Source organism: Ambystoma mexicanum, chromosome 7p (genome assembly GCF_040938575.1).
Source record: "Ambystoma mexicanum isolate Mex_15411 chromosome 7p, UKY_AmexF1_1, whole genome shotgun sequence".
Classification (NCBI taxonomy): domain Eukaryota; kingdom Metazoa; phylum Chordata; class Amphibia; order Caudata; family Ambystomatidae; genus Ambystoma; species Ambystoma mexicanum.
Window position 1 is genome coordinate 860,796,659 of NC_090939.1, and position 19,163 is coordinate 860,815,821.

A 19,163-nucleotide genomic window follows, 5' to 3' on the forward strand; every position below is an offset into this window, starting at 1 on the left:
CATCGGATAGCACCTATGTAACCGCTATTGAGGTCAATCAAGGTGGGAACAGGCTTCAAATCAATGCGACCCAAGTAGATAGGCTATCACAAAATCTTCGAGAAGGAAATCTGTCACCACGAAGTAAAATACATTTCGCACCAATGCTTACGAAATTTAGTACCGCAAGTAAGTCAAGAGGTAGTTTACCTAAAGATCCGAAACATGTCTTCAGCCGGACTGTGTGCAACAAAAAGAGTCTGCGTAAAGACATCAGACGCCTTAAGAAATTACAGTGTCATAACGTTGCCCAAGAAATTAAAAAGAGGAAGTTGAAATACAGGAACTGGTTGAAGTCTTTCATGCGCTTAAAAGATCAAGAAAGGGGCGAAGAAATACTAAAATTAATCTTGACCCACAATTCAAGAGAAATTTGGAAGATCTTAAATAAAGGTGCGCTGAACCAAGAGTCATCCCAGTCTAATGGCATCTCAAAGGCGAATTGGTAAGATCATTTTCGCAAAGTATTCGGAGCTGCCTCTACATGCAGTGCTGCGTTGGCATTAGAAAGCAACGTAACTTGGGATGTCATTGAGAGCACGGAGGACATTGCGTACTTAATCCAGCATCTAAAAAATTCTAGAGCAGCAGGGCCTGATGGCATAACTAACATCATGCTGAAAGAAAAAAAAGAGCAATGGTCCAAGTTCATTGTCCATCTATTTGAAATAATCGCATCATTTAAAGAAATACCAGACTCTTGGCGATCAGCGGTTGTTGTACCTGTGTTCAAGAAGGGCAGTCGGACCGACCCTTCAAATTATAGGCCGATTGCGCTTCTTGACACTATTGGAAAAATCTTCGCAACCTGCCTACAACGCAAACTAACGAGATGGGCTAATGAATCAGGCTTGATGGACTGCAGACAAACCGGTTTTACAAAAGGTGTGGGGACCGAGGTAAACCTGATGATACAAGCTCTGTTAAAATTGGAGAAGTTGAAGAAAAAATCAAAGATTTTTTTGGCATTTATCGACATGCGTCAAGCATTTGACTCAGTCAATCGAGACAAATTGTGGTGAAAGCCATCTAAGTGGAATTGCCCAGTTTCGCTATTACATCCAGTGATTGCACTACACTTGAATACCACAGTGTGTGTGCGGATGAACTCCCAACGAGAGCTAACAAATAAAATACCAACTAAAAATGGAGTTAAACAGGGTTGCCCCCTTGCGGCGTTACTATTTAAATTGTACATCGCAGACATTCCATCAGCATTTAGAGACGTCAATTGCTTCTCACCAAAGGTGAATGGGCAAAAGATTAGCTATGCAATCTACGCCGACAATATTGTGTTAATGGATCTTACACAAATCGGGCTTCAGAGGTTGCTCAGTAGCTTCCAAATGTATTGTGAAGCAAATGACTTAACAATAAACGAAAAAAAGACAAAGATCTTGGCAATTGGAAAGGTTTTCACTAGGAAAGATTGTGCATTTAAATGGTCCATCAGTCACGAACACATTGAAATTGTCTCTTCCATACGTTATCTGGGAATACTTTTTAACAACTGAATAAGAGAGGCGGACTGGATAACTGATCTAAAAAATCGTATGAACATTACGCTCTACAAGGAGCCCGGATTCACGCTGACTATGGTAAATTTACAACACTCCCTGTGTTGACATTCTACAAACAGAAGGTGGTTCCTGCGATCAGCTTCGGCGCAGAAACTGGGTGGAATCTGAGCGCTAAGTGCTGGGAAACACTGGAAGGCAAGTTTTGGAGACGTGTGTACTTAGACTTCCTGCACACGTCTCAGTAAAATCAATTAGACACGAGCTAGGCCTTGACTCCTTATATACAACAATGCTATGGAGATCAATCGGTATGGTAAGGAAAATAGAGCTGACCGATCCAGCACCAGCTTATAGGATTTTGTCTGCTTCAATGCTACAACTGCATGAAGGGCTGCTGAGCTGTTGGATCAACAAAATAAAGCAAATTGTCGACTCTGCCGACATCAAGTGGGAAACAGTGATGGCTACTCCACAACTAGCCAATATAAAATTACGTAATTGGAGTTGGATACAGAACTCAGAAAATCGAGCTGGCTTGAAGACCACGTTGGACTTAGGACTAGCAGATAACAGCTTGGATCATTTACCCAAATATCTAAAGCAATTTCCCTCCAGGTTTCACAGAAATAAATTCCTGCGTCTACGGTTAAATATATTTAATACAAAAGATGTGCTTTGGGCTAGACACGACGAAAAAACAAGGGACAATACTTGTAGATTTTGTCAAGTGTCAGTAGAATCCTTAAAATATTTAATAATGGAATGTGAGTTGTTGGTAGATGCTCATTCACTGTTTTTAGGAAAGTATGCTCCTGTAAATGACAATGTTGACGATTGGTGGTCCAGGATGCTGTCTAGCAACAATGTTCATTTAACATGCTCGGTGATTAATTTCTTGGAAAAGATTAAACCAAACGAAGTAAGGAAATCATCAATAGAATAGGAAGGCCATTGTTTTGCTTCTGCTGCATCATAATTATCTGTTTTCTGTTTCTGTTTCTGTGTTTTGTATTGTAATAAAAGTTTGAATAAACTACCAATTACACAACAAAAAAAAATAAACATAGAAAAAGAGCTTCACCGTTAGTATGGTTGCAGAACACACCTTCATCTTGGCCATCTCAACACTGCTTAGTCCCAGAGCAGGTAGGCAGAGAGATCACTCGTGCTAACTGGGTCTGGAGCGCAGCGTCCTCTCTCAGCAAGACTGCATCACCCGGGGTCCAATTATCTGTCTCTTCCCTGAGGAATACCTCTACTCTTTATTGGGGAAATCCCTGCCCCTTCATGGTTACCAGACTACCCTCGGCCGAAGGGCAGACGGCAAGCATTGGGAGCAAAGAGTGGAAAAATCCGGCCAGAAGTGGAAAAACCCAGATTCTCTCCCTCGCCTCCGTTCTCAGCACCCCTTATCGCTGCACCTGCAAAGCTCTGACTCCCTTCTTGGCTCGTCCTTCAGTGGCCAATACAACTATCCTCCACAGTTGGCTCGTCTGACATCATTATGTGACCTTGCAACTGTTGCAGAATTAACGTTTGCTTACTGAGCCCCCAGAATTGTAGGCTTAAATTGCGGTAATGGAAGTGCATGTCCAAAATGGCCGCCCACTGACGCCATGTTATTTAGCTCATCTTCGCATACGCACTACACTCGCTCAACTACAAGAAGTCATCTGTGATTCCACCTCAACAAATGTGTTTCTATGGACATGTCTAGTCACAACAACTTCAACTGCTACCCCATCTGCCGGCAGAGTCAACACAAAACTGTCCAAGGTGCACAAGGTTTTCTATCAAAGGGGTTTTCTCAGTACGAGAGATGAAGCCCCCCCCCCCGCTTGGGCATTATGCAGATGTCAAAAGGCAGGCTCCACATGCGTTCCCTGCAAGAGTTCCTAGATGTCCATTGGGTTAGTTCTCCTGACATTGGGAAAACAAGCTTTTTCATATCGGTCCCTTTTGCAACTGTCTATGTTGGTGGAAGGACATTGCCAACCTTCCAGTGGTTCGCTTTTCAGACCTTTTTTCACCAAGTGACTGTTACCACAGAAGCCTCCATGAAGAGCTTCCCGGGCACATTCTATGATGGCAGTCACCTCTCCTGCCACTCTTCTACCAGAAGTGCCGCTGTCTGACATCTGCAGAGCGGCTACATGGAGGGTCACTCGCACCATCACCAAGTTCTACTGCATACAGAGACATTTTACAGAGGAGTGCAGAGTTGGACAAGCAGTCCTTTGTTCCCTGTTTGCCCAAGGTGAGCCTTTACCCTTCTCATAGGTTGCATGTGGGTGTATATCCATGCATTTTGTGCTACTTTACAATCTATTGTAACAGCATGTGAATTTATGAAAAATCCAGTTTTGGAGAAGGAATACATTACTTGTTACTCCTGTTCTCAAACATTGGTATGTTTCATAAATGCATATGCTACCCCACATTTGGCTCATCTGCACTATACAAACCTGAAGATAGCCTCCAGGGGTGGAGCTCATGATGGCATCACTGGAGGGTCATTAACCCAAAACAGCACTATGTGTCAAGAGCTGGTTGTACCGGGTGGTTGTATTTGATGGTTGTTGTACTGTGGTCTTCCTTCTGAAGAGGTCACTGTGCCAGCAAGTAAACTGCCAATCCAGTCACTTCAAAAATAGGGAGCCAAAGTGCAGCAAGAACCAAACCCCCCCCACCCCCACCAAGGGAAAAAGCTATGTAACAGATGGTGAATGTTCATAGCAAGGATAACAAAGCAGCCAGGAAAACAAGGAGGCAGGCAGGCAGGCGGATAAGTGTTTTTTGAAACGCTTGATTTTTCAAGGATGAACACAACTCTAGAGTGCAACAAGGCAGCCAGAGAATGGTCCATGGCAGGATAGGAGGAAGGGAACAGAGAACACAGCAACGTAGCAGGGCAACAAGAACAAAACAGGACATAAACAGGACCTAAACTAATCCGGCGCAAGCATCCAGAGGATGATCTTCCCCAAATCCTTCTCTGTGACAGTGTCCAATGCTGTAAGCCCTGGAAACAGATGTTTCACAAAAAAGCTCTAGGGGCCCCTCTTCCTAGGAAAAACACAGCCAAGTAACCTCTTCTATGGAATGGTGCCCACTCGGGAGGGTCTCCAACCACGTCTTGGCTCACTGTATCTTTCACAGAGGAGAAATAACTACTTGCAGATCAGTCTGGTCCCACCCACTTAGGCAGTCCACCAGCAAAATGCTAGGCAATTCTCCATTGAACAAGAGTAACAGCAACCCCCAGACACATGTTTCGCCTAGTCAGGCCTCAACAGTGAGGTGTAGCTGTGTCTCTCTAAGCACAGTGGGCAAGGGGTTCATGTCTGGATTACCCTGGGTAACTTAGGGTGAAACCCCAAGTTCCTAAAATTTCACAAAAAGGTCTGGACCCAGAAGTGCCTGTCCTTGCGATGTGGACCAAACTCTGCGCCATCTTGGAATCGGCATTCTGCAATTTACCTAATGCTGCTATGCTCCAGTGTCTTCAGGCACCCCTGCGATTCATAACATTAAGCGAACAAGAAAGTGAATGCAGTTTCATTGGTTTTCTATGAAACTGCTTAAATGTTATTGAGCGTTCTCAGCCGGACAACAGGGAATATTATAACAGCATGTGAATCCAGTAAAGATATCCATGCTGGAGAACTAGAGTTACAGATTTAGTAACTTATTCCTGCTTGCGCTTTGTGGTAAGCCAGACACACAATCTGTTTACAGCACCACCTTTTGGCTTAACATCTGCCCTGATAGTGGTTACCAAAGTGATGCCCTTAGCGGCAGCCCCTATACCGAGGATAAGGGTGCACGATTTTGCCTAACTTGATGACTCGCCCTTGATGGCGTTTTCAAAGGAGGGGTCATAGAGGATTTGCTGACAAAGCCTTCTCTCTGTCATTCCATTGGAGTTTTATTGACTTGGAGGAAACTTTATTTATCACTGTTTTTGTCAGACCTTGCAATGGTAATTCCTCTCCAGGAGGGAATATACAGCAGCAGCAGGATATTTATTTTCCTGTGGGTTGGACATGTTCCTCTGGTTATCTTCCTGCTGCCTCAGCTGAGATTGAGGATATGGTTCCTCCAATGTTCTCTAAGGAGTTAGTGGTCCAAGTTTTGTACATTCACCTGAATCTATTGCTAGTCAACACTATGGTATTTCAGGACCGTCATTAACGGATGTTACAGAGAGTTGTTTTATCAAACATGGTCTAAAGTTATTTTGATGGGCACTTCCTTGATGAGTGTAGGTGCTCCTCTTCAAGAGCTTTCACTGAGCAGCCTCTGGGTAGTTCAGGAGAAATTCTGCCATATCAACTTAATGGAGTAAAGCTCAGACTGACTGACGCTGATGGCATTTCTCTCTTTATAGTCTGACCTGTCCGTATTCTTAAAGACAAACTTCTTAAAGAGAAACTACTGTGCACTACATCAGCAATAGTGGGTGCCTTGTGAGCTCTTGAGCTTATGGAGGCCATAGTAGACTAGTTCTGGGCATTGGCAACAAGGTTATGCTTCGGGCACCACACTTGTCAAGAAAGCAGAACCTCTTGGCAGGTGTCCATAGTCTGCATACTGTGTTCTCGCTCAAATGGGAAGCTCCTCAGGAGGTTGTGGATGCTATCTTAGTTATGTGGCAGGCTTTCCCAAGTTGAGCTGTTTTGTTTCCAGTGAAAAAAAAATGAAGTGTGGCTGATTCTGCTTTGGGAAGTTTCCTCTTAACTAGACAATTGGAGTGGATCTAGCAGTGAATTAGAATTTCAATTTTGTGTGTGCATTCTCTTTTCCTCTAATTCCATTTATAGTGAAACTATTAAAGTGGTCTAAACCAATGGGATCTTGGTGGCATCAAATTGGTAGAGGAGCACCTGGTTCCTGAACTACCTGGAGCTGATATTGTGCCATCCTTTGAATAATCCTTGGAGGGAGGATCTCCTGTTGCATGTTTGTGGCAGGATACATAATCTGTGGCCAACAAATTAGCCTTTAAGCCTGGATCGTTAGAGGGATCATATGCCAGAGTAGGATATTTCTGTTGAGGAAATGGATGTTCTATTCTGTGCTCTTCAGCTAAGCAGAGGCTGGTAGTTTTGAGATTTGAGCCACAGCAAGGGTATTAATTGTTGGTGTGTGCTACTGTGGTGAATCTTGTGTTATTTGCTTTTGTGGCTAAAGTAAGTTTGAATATTGGGACTTTCGAGAGCGATTTGGCTTCCCTTGCAAAAGTGATAAGTTACCTCTGCTGTTAGCTTTTGTTTTTACCGCAGTGTTTCCCATTCTTTTCAAAGTGTGACTTGCTTTCCATTGATGGATTATTTTTGCGTTTTTCGCCTAAGGCTCTTTTGACATGTTTATCCTAACAAGAATCACATTCGCTTTTGTCGAAGTGGGGAATGGATGGTGGAACACTGGACGGGGTGCTTGTGGGGCACCTAGACTTCAAATTACTATGTCCAGGCAACATCAGATCCGAGGGGAGAAGGAGGGAATTGGGAACAGTCACTAAACCCAGAATGTCAACATGCACTTGTTTCAAGACTTTGAGCACATCATTGTGCTAGGATCTTCTTTAGAACCATATAGTTGCTCATAAAAAATGGTTATGGAGCCCAATTTCAAACAAGCATTTTGGCTGTTTTGATAACCGTTTCGGAGGATTTGAGGGGGGTTGCATTATAAATCTGTAATGTATGAGAGGCTTAAAATAGGTAGGTTTTCATCATTGTTTGCACTGGGTTTCTGTCGAGTACCACTATACGTAGTGGTGCATGGCACATACTTTCTTGTTATTGTTTTTTTGTAGGTTTTTGATATTCATTTTAATGGACCATAATGCAATATGATGAGATTATTTTCTGACAGCATGCAAGCCCATCCACTGCTGCTCAAACTACAACAATCCTCGATTTGGTAGATTGAATAGTAGCTAATGGATACAATGGGGAACCAAGTTGTCCTCCTCGTCTTCAAGTGTTACCAGACCAAGCATCTTCTGATATAATAGTGTATCATTAATGAAAGTACTGATGGCAATGGTACTTATTTGTTGATAATAGGTCATTTGCGCTACCTTTCACAGTTGCAAAACTAGACTGAGGGCATCCCTGAGAGATTAATAATAATCTGCTTTTTAATAATGTGACTAATGGGAGTGCTCAAAGTATAACCACTGTAGCCAATGTATGACTGCATTTTGTTGTTTCAATGTCAAAATTGTGTGTGCAAAACCAACAGCAGTCATTTAGCTCTGCATATTTTCCCACTAACTTGCAGGTTTTGCCATTCGCCTACAAGCATGCACTGGTCAATAAAATGTATGGAAGAGGACTTAAGTTTGCAACAAAACTAGCAGAAGAGAAACCAACCAAGGAAAACTGCAAAAATTGTATACAGGTAGGCATATTGCTGTTGTATTAGTAGCATCCTATGCATATGTTCAATGTATTTGTGTATAGGAAATTCTAATGCTCTCACCTTATTCAGTGTATTTGGGGGTTCCTGTCTAATGTACTGTTGCTGCCAAAATACATCTAATCATTTTTTTTTAAACTGTTTATATTGTAAAAAATGTTTGTCTCAGGGGGAGAATTGTAAAAATCCAGTAGGACCTTCCTTATTCCGACAAGATTAATGTATTCCTTGAGGGACTAATGTGTAAGGCAGCTCCTAATGTATAGCATCATGAAATCCTAGTAAAACAAAGGGCCTTCCATTTCTTCATGTGCTAATAGTGGATTTCCCCCCCCGATTAGCAATCTTTCAAAACATGCTTCTCGAGGCAAAGACTGTTTCAAAAATCTTGCTGTAGAATTCAGGGGACACCAGACTAACGCTGTGGCCAAAATGTCACCATTGATGTCACCAAAAGTAATGTAGTTTAGCTTCAAAGCACTTTCCACACTCCCCAAAGCTAGTTACACATGTTTTACAAAATGTTTCTCCTAAATGTTTGGGCCTTAGACCTACCATTGACTGTTAAAACAGCATTTGAGTACTGGCCTTCATAAACTTGACTGTGTTGCTGGAGCCCTAACCGTGGGATGCAGAAGTAGGATTTTGACACAGAGGGGTTATGGTAATTGCTATAAACCTTTAATAAAACGTAAAAAGGAAATGATACCCTGTCTCGCCCTAACTCTAAGAGGGGTTCCCTACCTCAATGGAAATAACTAGTGTCTGAATGTCCAAAGTAAAAGTCTGAGTGTCAAAATCCTAACTCTGTCCCTTACACACTAAACTAACTAAATCAAAGTAGATGTCCTCTTGATTCCAGAGGAATGACTTCCTTCCCTTGGACAAAGGGCAGTTGTTTTCTTGATAAGATTCTCTGCATAGGATTACAGCCAGTCTTTGGCTGTTGGAGACATGCCTTGCTTTCCCCAGCCTTCCAAGTCAGTTCCTTTGGGTCCAGGACCCTAGTTGGCAGCTTTGACTTTCTCTCGCTAGCTACTGCGCTGCAGAAGGAACAGGCTGGTTACTTCTCAAGCGGTGATGGGTCCCTGACCCTTGGATGCAGATGCAGACCTTCTTCCCTCTCACCGAGTACTATGACGAAGGAGTGTTGCCTGGATTCTTTTTCCAAGCTGTATGGGTCCTTGAAGCTTGGGTGCAGACGTGGTCCCCTCTCTCCAAGCACTGTGACGAAGAAGTGTTGTCTAGACACTCTCTCTAGGCTGTAGTGGGTTAGACAGACTTGGTTCACTAACCTGCCAGGTACTGTTTTGGACCTTCCAATTCTTCTTGTTTGAATGCGAGTCCCAGACCTGCAATTCTGGGTTTATTCTTTCCTTCTGTAGAGTTGGTTCACTCTCCTGCCAAGTCTTAGTACAAGTCCATGTCCATGTATGATTTGGGTGCGAGTCCCAGAATGGCCTTCCTTGGCTTTGCAACCCCCTCCTTGAGGTTTCAGAGCCCTTTTGACCCATGCATCTTGTGTTCTGGCTTATGCAAGTGCTGACTCCCATGAGTTGGCTGGGCTCGTTCGCAGCACTTCAGTAACTTTCCAGAGCTTCCTGCTCCCTGCGGCAGCTCTGCAGGTTTCTTCCATTCGGTGATGGCGTGCTGGTGCACTTTTGTGGTCCCCCGATCCCTGGGGCGCCTGGAGTCCCGGTCCACTTGCACTCCTCATGCCCCGTACCGGCCCCGGACATACTCCTTCTCAACGTCCCAGTCAGCACCTGCCTGCACGTCAGGCTCGTCCTGGCTCTCGCGGTTCCTCCAGGGAAGGTTTGACGATCTGTTAAGTCCTTCTTTGGTTTTTATCTTGCTTCTACCAATCATTGTTCGTGAACCACTAGACTGGTGAAAGTGGTTCCAACGCTTAATCTGTATTGCTCCGCATTACCTCCTCGTCTCAGTACTAAGTGAGTGCTGAGGTGGCAACTCACTACTACTACTCTGCCTCACATTAGTACTCTCTGTTTGAATTGCCTTAGCAAAGTACATAGGGTATGAGGGTAGGTTTGAAGAGGAATGAGAGGAAGGAAAGGTGTAGTAACAGTGTAAAGGGTCACCAGGGTCCCAAGCTTGGAGGGCGTACCGTGTTCTCCCAAAGTGGTAGCCGCTGGTCCCAAAGTGGGTTTCTCCTCCCATGAGATACACCCGCGGATTACCGCCCCCAGGGGCAATATTGGGTAGCGACCTCACTACCCTGGCCTCTTGGGAAGGAGCTCCCGCTTCGGAAGCAGTGACGACATCATGGGATTCGTCACATACCCTTTCCCTTATTATCTGGACTCCTAAAGTTGGATTAATTGGATTTATTAATCCAAGTCTCTTCTTTCAGTGTTCCCCAATCCCAAATGGGCAAATAGTCTTCATCTATTTCTCCCTCCTCCTGACTATTCATAGGGGGGCGTTTTTCTAGGGGGATTGTTTGTCTACCTCTGGAATGGCTTCCCTGCCCCTCTCAGGCTTGAACCGGATCGCCTTAAATTCTGGACGCTTCTCAAGACCCTCCTTTTCCCTTCTTCATCCCTCTTCCCCCTCCCCTGCTAATGCCCCAATCTGCCGTATTGACTGGCTGCCTGGTCTCTCCTGAGTCCGAAAAGGGCACCAGGCCCTTGTCGCCCAGTCTACCCCAGCAGCCTGGTTTCCCTGACCCACATCCCCCTAACCTGCACTTACCCTTTCTGGCCCCTTTCCCTGACTAGCCTGGTGGGCTCCGCATCCCTACCAAGCCTGGTCGACACCCCCCTCCCCTATCTCACTTAGGATGTGCTTCTCACTCCTGCATCCCTTGGCACTTGCCCACCTGGCCTCCCCTCAGCACTTGCCTAGCCCCATGGGCCCTTTCTTCCTCCCCCTTCACTTTTATGCCTCCACTCTCTCCCTGCACTTCCCTCCCACCCTAGCATTATCCCTTCCTTGTCCATCACTCCCCGCCTCCCACATCCCTTCCCCCTGCACTCCCCCCCCCTACTCCTCTCCCCTTGCACTTCTTGTTACTGCACTGGAACAATCCGAATCACACAAGGCCTGGTAGGACGGTTATTGTTTTTCTCCTCCCCCATCTACCCCTGTCCTCCCTTCTTTTTTGTCTTGCGGTGCCTTGAAACACCATATGTTATGTAAATGGTGCTTTATAAATACACAATAAATAAATAAATAAATATTTGGCCAAAGTTCATGAACTAGTTTTCTATTATGACATCTTCAGAAAGTCCAGGAATGACAGCAGCGTTAATAAGGACCTATCGTTCTGGGATGGTAATTGCGACTGGAGTCCTGACATTTCTTTGTCCTCAAGTACGCATGTTACTCTTAAATTGCATGTCCCTTTTCATGTCTTCTGTTGCTATGAGATCATCCCGTATTGCTGTTTGTTTACTGCCTGCATCGATTGAAGCAGATGCAGAGTTATTATTTATTCTAACCTTCTCATGCATTTGGAACGTGTCTGATGCACACTAACAATTACTTTGTTTCTATTTCTTCCTCATCACTAGGGATGATGTAATATTCTTTCTTATCAAACCCACTCCATGTGCTAATCCTTGACCCCTGGTTCCCTCTCACCAAGTACTGCGATGAAGAAACGTTGCCTGGATACTCCCTCAAAGCAGTAAGGGTCCTTGACCCTTGGGTGCAAACCCGGTTACCTCACCAAGTACTGCAATGAAGAAGTGTTGTCTGGATGCTCTCTCCAGGCTGTAGTGGGTTAGACAGACATGGTTCACTGACCTGCCATGTTCTGTGTTGGACCTTCTACCACCTTCCAAGTCTTCTTTGTTGTATGCGAGTCCCAGACCTGCAATTCCGTCTTTATACTTTCCTTCTGTAGGTTTGATTTACTCTCCTTCCAAGCCTTAGTACAAATCCATGTACGATTTGGATGCGAGTCCCTGACCCACAATTCTGGCTTTTTCTCCCCTTCTGTAGACTTGGTTCACTGTCCTGCCAAACGTTAGTACAAATACATGTACGATTTGGGTGCAAGTCCCAGACCTGCTTTCCCTGGGATTTCAATCACCTCCTTGAGGTTTCAGGGCCCTTGTGGTCTCCCGCGCGTACCTTGTATTATGGCTTTCACAAGTGCTGGCTCCCTTGAGGCATCTGGGCTTGTTTGCAGCCCTCCGATAACATTCTGGAGCTTCCTTCTCCCTTCGGCGGCTCTGTAGGTTTTTTCTATTCGGGGGTGGCGTTATGGTGCACTCTTGTGGTCCCCCCATCTCTGGGGTGCCTTGAGTCTCGGTCTACCTGCGGCCTGCACAGTCCTCATGTCCTTGACTTGCTCCGGACTCTCTCTCTCTCCTTCTCAGCGTCTCGGTCCGCACCTGCCTGCACGTCGGGCTCGTCTCGGCTCTCGCGGTTCCTCCAGGGAGGGCTTGACAATCTGTCAGGCCTTAGTTAGTTTTTATCTTGCTTCTACCAATCATTGTTCGTGAACCACTAGATTTGGTGAAAGTGGTTTCCACGCTTAATCGGTATTGCTCTGCATTCCCTCCTCGCAGTACTAACTGAGTGTTGAAATGGCAACTTACTACTACTACTACTCCTCCTCGTCTATTTGAATTGCCTTAGCAAAGTAAACAGGGTCGGTGTGGAGAGGAAGGAAAGGTGTGGTAACAGTGGAAAGTGTCTTCAGAGTCCTGTGCTTGGTGCGGGTGCCGCGTTCTTCCGATGTGGTTGTCACTGGTCCCAATTGGGGGGTTTCCCCTCCCATGACATCCACCCGCTGACCACCACTCCCCGGAGGACTATCAGGTAGCAGCCTCACCACCCTGGTCTCAAGAGGCTCCCCCTTCGGAAGCAGTAACTTCTCTGTCCAGTCCCTTTGTTTTGTGAAAGCTGAAAATTGCTAATCTGGTCCCCTTTTTACATCTACATCCTTAACTCCTAGAGAGTTACAGGTTTCAGAAACCTATTTTACCATTGTCTTTAATAATAGCTTCAGCAGGAAAAGGTCCTACCACTTCCTCATTGTTCAGGACAGGCAGCCGTTGCTCATCCCTCCTGCCAGCCTGTACCTTGAGTAGATTGTGGACAGGCTTCTTTTTTGTTTGCTTTGCTTATGTCTTCAGAGGAATCCTCAGCAGGTCTTCTATTGGCCAACTCTGATTGCGGCAACAAGGTTTGTATAAAAAGCACTAACCTCAGTGGAACATTTTACATTTTTGCCTTTCAAGGTGACTTTATGCCACATTCTCCAGCATGGGGTCTTGCATGGACTCGCATGCTCATGAATATTCGGTGTCATCAGGCTGGAAATCCTTGGTAAAAAAAGAAAACAGTTTCACTTTAGACTTAAAACTGTGCATCTCCTCTATAACCAATCACTGTCTTTCGGGTCATACTGCCCCTTGCCAATGACACTTGTCTTCCTAAGCTCCAGCCCCGGTGCCCATCTTCAAATTGTTACTGCACGTTTTAGTGTTGGGAGTCCTCTCTCATTTCTCCTCGAATTTTGACTTTTTTGGTAGTATTCGATAGTTTTCTTTGAGCCTTTGTCAACTGTTGCAAGTTGACTGCCAGAATCAGGGACCCCTTGTCTGCGAAGATGGTTTCCATCATTGGATCTTCTCTCTGTGAGTTTTGGCAGGGCCAGGCGTGGCCCTACATCTCACCTCCACAATGTCCGAAGTGTTCAAGAGAAATCTCTTTAGGACTTGTGCATCATGTGGCCTGAAGAACGTCTCTGTTGAGGATCAGCACCTCAAGTGCCTGTATCGTCTACACCCGGATCACAATGAAGACTGATGTGAGATCTGCAATGGTTTCCCAGCGAAGACCAAGAGAGAGCGCTATTGCAGGTTAGTGGCTTGGCTCAAGGAGGAGAAGGCCTCTCACGTGGCCTCTGGGTGCAGTCATGCCTCATCAAGGACCGGTGGGTCCCATGAGCGTGCTCCCTCTGAGAATGAGGTTGAGGTTCTTTGAGGATGCTCCTTCTTAGGGGGATACATAAGAAGGTGAAATATCACACACCAGCTCCCACGAGGGTCGCGGCTGTGGCAGGAACTGGTTCGGTAGGGGCCCGCTCCCAATCTCCGCCACAGTCTTCTGTAAGGACGTCCCTGACCCCTTCCAAGCAGAAGTTCTCTTCCAAGGACAATTCTTCGAGGGAGAGACCTGCGGGGGGCCCGTTGGCGGCTCCCTCGTCTTCGTCGGCCTCAGTCCCAAGAACCCTATCTATTACATATTCGTCTACTAGGACCAAAGCCTCGTTGACCACGACTCAGTCGACTACCACAGCAGCTACCACCTCATTGACGACCGCATCCACAATCTCGTCAATGGCATCTACCATTACTTTGTCGACGACCGTCGTATCCAGAGTCAGACCCCGTCTGCTGTACCAACCACAGCTTTGTAGGCAGTAACGCCAATCTTGCAAATTCCCATCATCGCTTCCTTCCTGAAGGACTCGGTAGGGTGAGGGAGTTGCTGCATCCACCAGACTTTCTGCCGAGACCTGTGTGGGGTCTCTAAGGAAATCTCAGTACATCTACAGTAGTTCGGGGGTTTAACATCTGCCTGGGGATTTTTACTCGGACCATGAAGGGGGTCAAGAGTCATTGTCCCGTGAAGGATCTCCACGCCAGGAACTGTACCTGCCCTTTGCTCTTCCGAAAGGTTTCAGCCGATATCCATTCCAGGATGCAATGTTCGCACCCAAACCAGTGCCCAGGGACATGTTTGTCGACATTGTAACTGCCTTAAATACTTTGACAGCTGAAATTGAGCAGATGCTGCCTGTTACTCCGGCTCCTGGCCGGCCCGCAGTCCTCGGAACAGAAGTCTTCAAGGCCACAACATAAGCCAAGCCCTACCAGGCCCAAGTGTCCTCCAATGCCGCCCCATCGCAACTTCACCCCAGTGGAGGAAGAACCAATGCGTACAGACACTGACACAGATACCACGGCTACTCGTACGGATGAACTTGAGGACTATGTCCCTGCTGGCGGGGAGCCTCTGGGTACCGACAAGCCTGCCAGGGCTTTGCCAATGGACGAGATTGGCTCTTTCAACGCCAGGATCTCAGGGGCGTCCAAACTCTTCAGTCTGGCACTGGAGGAGAAGAAGAAAAAGGGGTTCCTCTTTCAGCGGCGTGAGTCCTCGAGGAAGACTGTCATGTCTCTTTGTTGAGCTGAGTGTGGGAGAGCGGTCGCCGGTAGCTAAGAGGGAACTGCAGGCCAGGAAGCCCTGCCTGGCCCTAGTGGGCCTCTGTGAGTGATTTCTGTGTCTTTTTTAAAAAAAAAAAATAGAATTTTGCATTTGCGCTCAGAGCGCGTTGTTGTGCCTGCTCTCCCCTCCCCTCCCACTTCCTGGTCCTCCTCTCCCTCCCGCCTCCCTGCCCGCCCACTCCCCCTTCCTCTCCTCCCTCTTCTATTACCACCCTGCTCCTGGGCAGCCCTCTGCCCGGCAGCCCCCTGCGGCCAAGGGCCCCAAGGCCAAGGGCGACTCCTGCAGTTGCGGCTCCCTGTGTGTCTGCAGGTGTCCGCAGGGGACGCAAGGTGCAAGTAAATTTCGCCTTCTCCTCCTTCTTCCTGCCCACCCCCACCCACGCCTGGCCACTGCATTCGCACGGTGTCTTCACCTCACTGTGTTCCACAGTTGTGGTAACTAGGGTTTTTCTCTCCTCGCAGGATTCTCAAATTTAGGTGGCCTCTCCACTGTGTTCCTAAAACACAATACTGTTGTTGTTCTGAAATGTGGTAACCTGTCTTGCCGTTCCTTCCTGTCTGTGGGCTCTCGCATCATCTGTCTTCCCCCCCCCCCCCACTCCATGGTGCTCTCTATCTCGCCTATCTTCTCTAACTGCTTCTCTATTGACTATCCTGCTCTCCTCACTAAATCTGGTAGGAAAAAGTTTAAAAAGGACATCCTGGTCTCCAACCCAGGCCTCCCTATCGCTGACACCTACACTAGTGCCTGCTCTAAGGAAACTCTCACTGACATCCTCTTTTTCATGCCTTCACTTGACCCATGGACCCTTCATATGGTCTCTGTGCTCTCTCCTTTTTCCTCTTCTCCCATTAATGGTGGCACCCGTTGGGATGTCCTCTTGGCCCCCTTCCGCTCCTCTAAGGCCATCATTAATGTCTACGCTAATGGGACCGTCTTGGTCCAAGGCCCTCAGGCCAACCTTCACCTCTTTGATAGACGCTTCCCTCGCCTCATCAACTTCCTTTCATCCCCTGCTGTCTGCCCCCTGTCTTCGGCTACCTTGCCTCTACCCTCCCTCCCTGCCCCCTCTCGCACTCCCTCTTCACCTCCTTCTACACCTCCGCAGGGCGTACCTCTGATCTGTACCCCTCCCCGGAAGTCCTTCAAGGATGGCAACCTTCTCCACTTTGCCACTCTTAACTCTCGCTCTGCCATCAAGCATTCCTCCAATATCTGTCGCCTTCTTGAGGAACTGGACCTTGATGTCCTCGGTCTCACTGAGACATGGTTCACAGCCAGCTCTGTCACGAGCTTTGACACTCTCCTACCTGAAGGTTACAAGATCCTCTCTGTGCCCAGGCCCAACCGTGCAGGGGGGGGGTGTTGCCCTTATCTTCCCTGAGTGGATTCCTGCCACTGTCACTCCTACGCAGACCTACTCCTCTGTCGACTCTCTCGCTCTCCTAGCCATTCCCTTACCGTGGCTACTATCTATCGGCCACCTGGTCAAATTTCTTCCTTCCTCTCTGAGTGGGCTGACCTCTCCTCCTCACTCCTGTCCTCTACCACTCAACTCCTCTTTCTTGGGGACTTCAACATCCACCTAGATGCCTCCTGTCCTCCCACTGGACTCTTTCGTGACCTCTGCGACTCTCTCTCACTCTGTTCTCCCGTCTGGGCCTACTCATTCTGCAGGGCACACTCTTGATGCTCTGATCTCTTCTGACCTTCCCCTCTCTGTCCCTCTCTCCACTCCTCTCTCCTGGAGTGATCACTTTCTCCTATCCTCCCACCTCACCCTTCCTACCCCACAGGCAAAGCCACCCTCATCATTGCCACTCCCCTTCTCGGTCATCCGACCCATGAAGCGCGTGTCAGTTGCGGCTTTCGCTGCCACCTTCTCGCCCCCCCATTCCCCCTTCGGCTGACTCCCACCCTGACACAGCCCTCTCCTTGCTCCACTCTGCTATATCTGATACTCTTGATATCTTTGCCCCTGTCATGAAAATCCGCCTGAAGCCCAAAGCCAAATGTAACTCCTGGTATGATGCGGATCTCGTCACCCTAAAACGCAAGTGCAGGGTGGCAGAGAGGAAATGGCGTGCTTAATGTTCATCCTCTGACAAACTGGCCTGCCGCCTGCTCCAAAGGCAATACCGTCTCTCTGTTCTCACCAAGAAGAGAGCCCTTATCCAAGCCCGCATCTCTGCGGCATCTAACAACTCGGCTGAACTCTTTAAAATCTGCAAGGAGCTTGCCAACCATGCTGCAGTCTCTACCTCTCCTGTCCCCTCCCAGGCCCTCTGCACTGCACTGGCCTCCCACTTCATCTCTAAAACTCAGGACATCCTGTCCTCACTCTCCTCCTATCACCTCCCCCCTCTCTTCCCTGCTCTTCCTCCGGCCCTTCTGCAGCCACCCCTCCTCCCTACTTCTCTGCCTTTCCCCTTTTTTCTGCTGACGAGGTTTCCAGACAAGTCCGATCTATGAAAGTCTCGTCTAAACAGATTCACCCCTGTTCCTCCAAAACTATCAAGGACCACATCGACTCCCTGGCTCCTGCCCTGGCTGACTTTTGCAACCACTCCTTCGCCTCTGGAGTCTTCCCATCCCCCCTCAAGCACTCCCTTGTGCACCCTCTCCTTAAGAAACCCTCTGCCGACCCCTCCTGTCCGGCTAAACTGGCCATCTCCCAGCTTAACCTACATGCTGAAGCTGTTGATAGTCTCCATGACCATCAATCTGGCTTCAGAGCGGCCAGAAGCACGGAAACTGCTCTCCTGAACATCCATGAGGACCTGCTCTTGAACCTCGACTCCAACACTCCGTGTGTTCTCATTCTGCTCGATCTCTCTTCTGCCTTTGACACTGTCAACCATTCCATCCTGCTCAACCGTATCCGTGATAACCTGGGTATCACTGGCCAGGCTCTGGCGTGGCTGACCTCTTTCCTTTCCAATCGACCCTCCCAGGTCCAACTTGGGTCCTTCCTCTCTGACATCTTTTTCTCCACCTGTGGCGTTCCCCAGGGATCTAATCTCTCTCCCTGGCTGTTCAACCAGTATCTGGCACTCCTTGCCCACCGCATCGCCGCCCTCTGCCCCAACTTTCAGTGCTATGCGGACGATACCCAGCTCATTTTCAGGCTACCCTCGGCCTCCTCCTCTCCCTCCCTCATCTCTGACTGTCTGTCTGCTATCCAGGAATGGTGTGCTGCCAATGACCTCTGCCTTAATGCTAGTAAGACTGAGATCCTACTCATCGGCACACCCACTCCCTCCTTCCCTGCAGCTCTCTGGCCGGCCTCTCTTGGCCCTCTTCCTGCTCCTACCTGCAAGGCAAAAAACCTCGGGGTCATCTTCGACTCCACACTCCTTCTCTCCTCATATATCTGACGTCTCTAAGAAGTCACATTACCAGCTGCACCTCCTCAGAGGTATTCTTCCCTTCCTCTCCTTCCCCCAGAAGCTCACTGTCTCCCGAGCCCTGGTTCTCTCGAAGCTGGACTACTGTAACAGCCTCTATCTTAATCTGCCTGCCTCCACTCTCCGCCCTCTGCAACTCATCCAGAACAGAACTGCGAGACTTGTCCTTGGCCTCAAGCCCAGGGACCGTATCTCTCCAGGACTGAAATCTCTACACTGGCTCCCAGTGGCTGCGAGGATTAAGTTCAAAACCCTCTGCATTGTCCACAAGGCCTTCTGGGGCCTGGGGCCTAAATACCTTCAACTCTCTCTTCCTAAATATCTTCCTTCCCGAGCCCTACGCTCATCCGTCTCCAACTCCCTCAGCGTCATCCGCTTCTCGAAGCAACGAGCTGGGGGTAGATCTCTCTCCGCGGCAGGGGCCTCCCTCTGGAACAGCCTTCCTGCCTCCCTGAAACTTGAGGAGAACCATCTCCGTTTCCGGAAGCACCTCAAAACCTTCCTCTTCACTTCTGCTTTCTCTCTCCCTCTCCCCTGCTAAATTCTTCACCTAAAC

The 19,163-nt window shown here is 47.8% G+C and overlaps 1 protein-coding gene across 2 annotated transcripts in view; it reads left to right on the forward strand.

Annotated features, from left to right (window-relative positions):
• The window catches only part of TPP2 (tripeptidyl peptidase 2), a 1,218,153-nt gene that overhangs the window by 1,162,295 nt on the left and 36,695 nt on the right, over nucleotides 1-19,163 (forward strand). For both annotated transcript variants that reach the window (XM_069637049.1, XM_069637048.1), the window contains one exon: nucleotides 7,851-7,970. In XM_069637049.1, coding sequence (XP_069493150.1) covers nucleotides 7,851-7,970 — 120 coding nt within the window. The remainder of the gene's footprint in view (nucleotides 1-7,850; nucleotides 7,971-19,163) is intronic.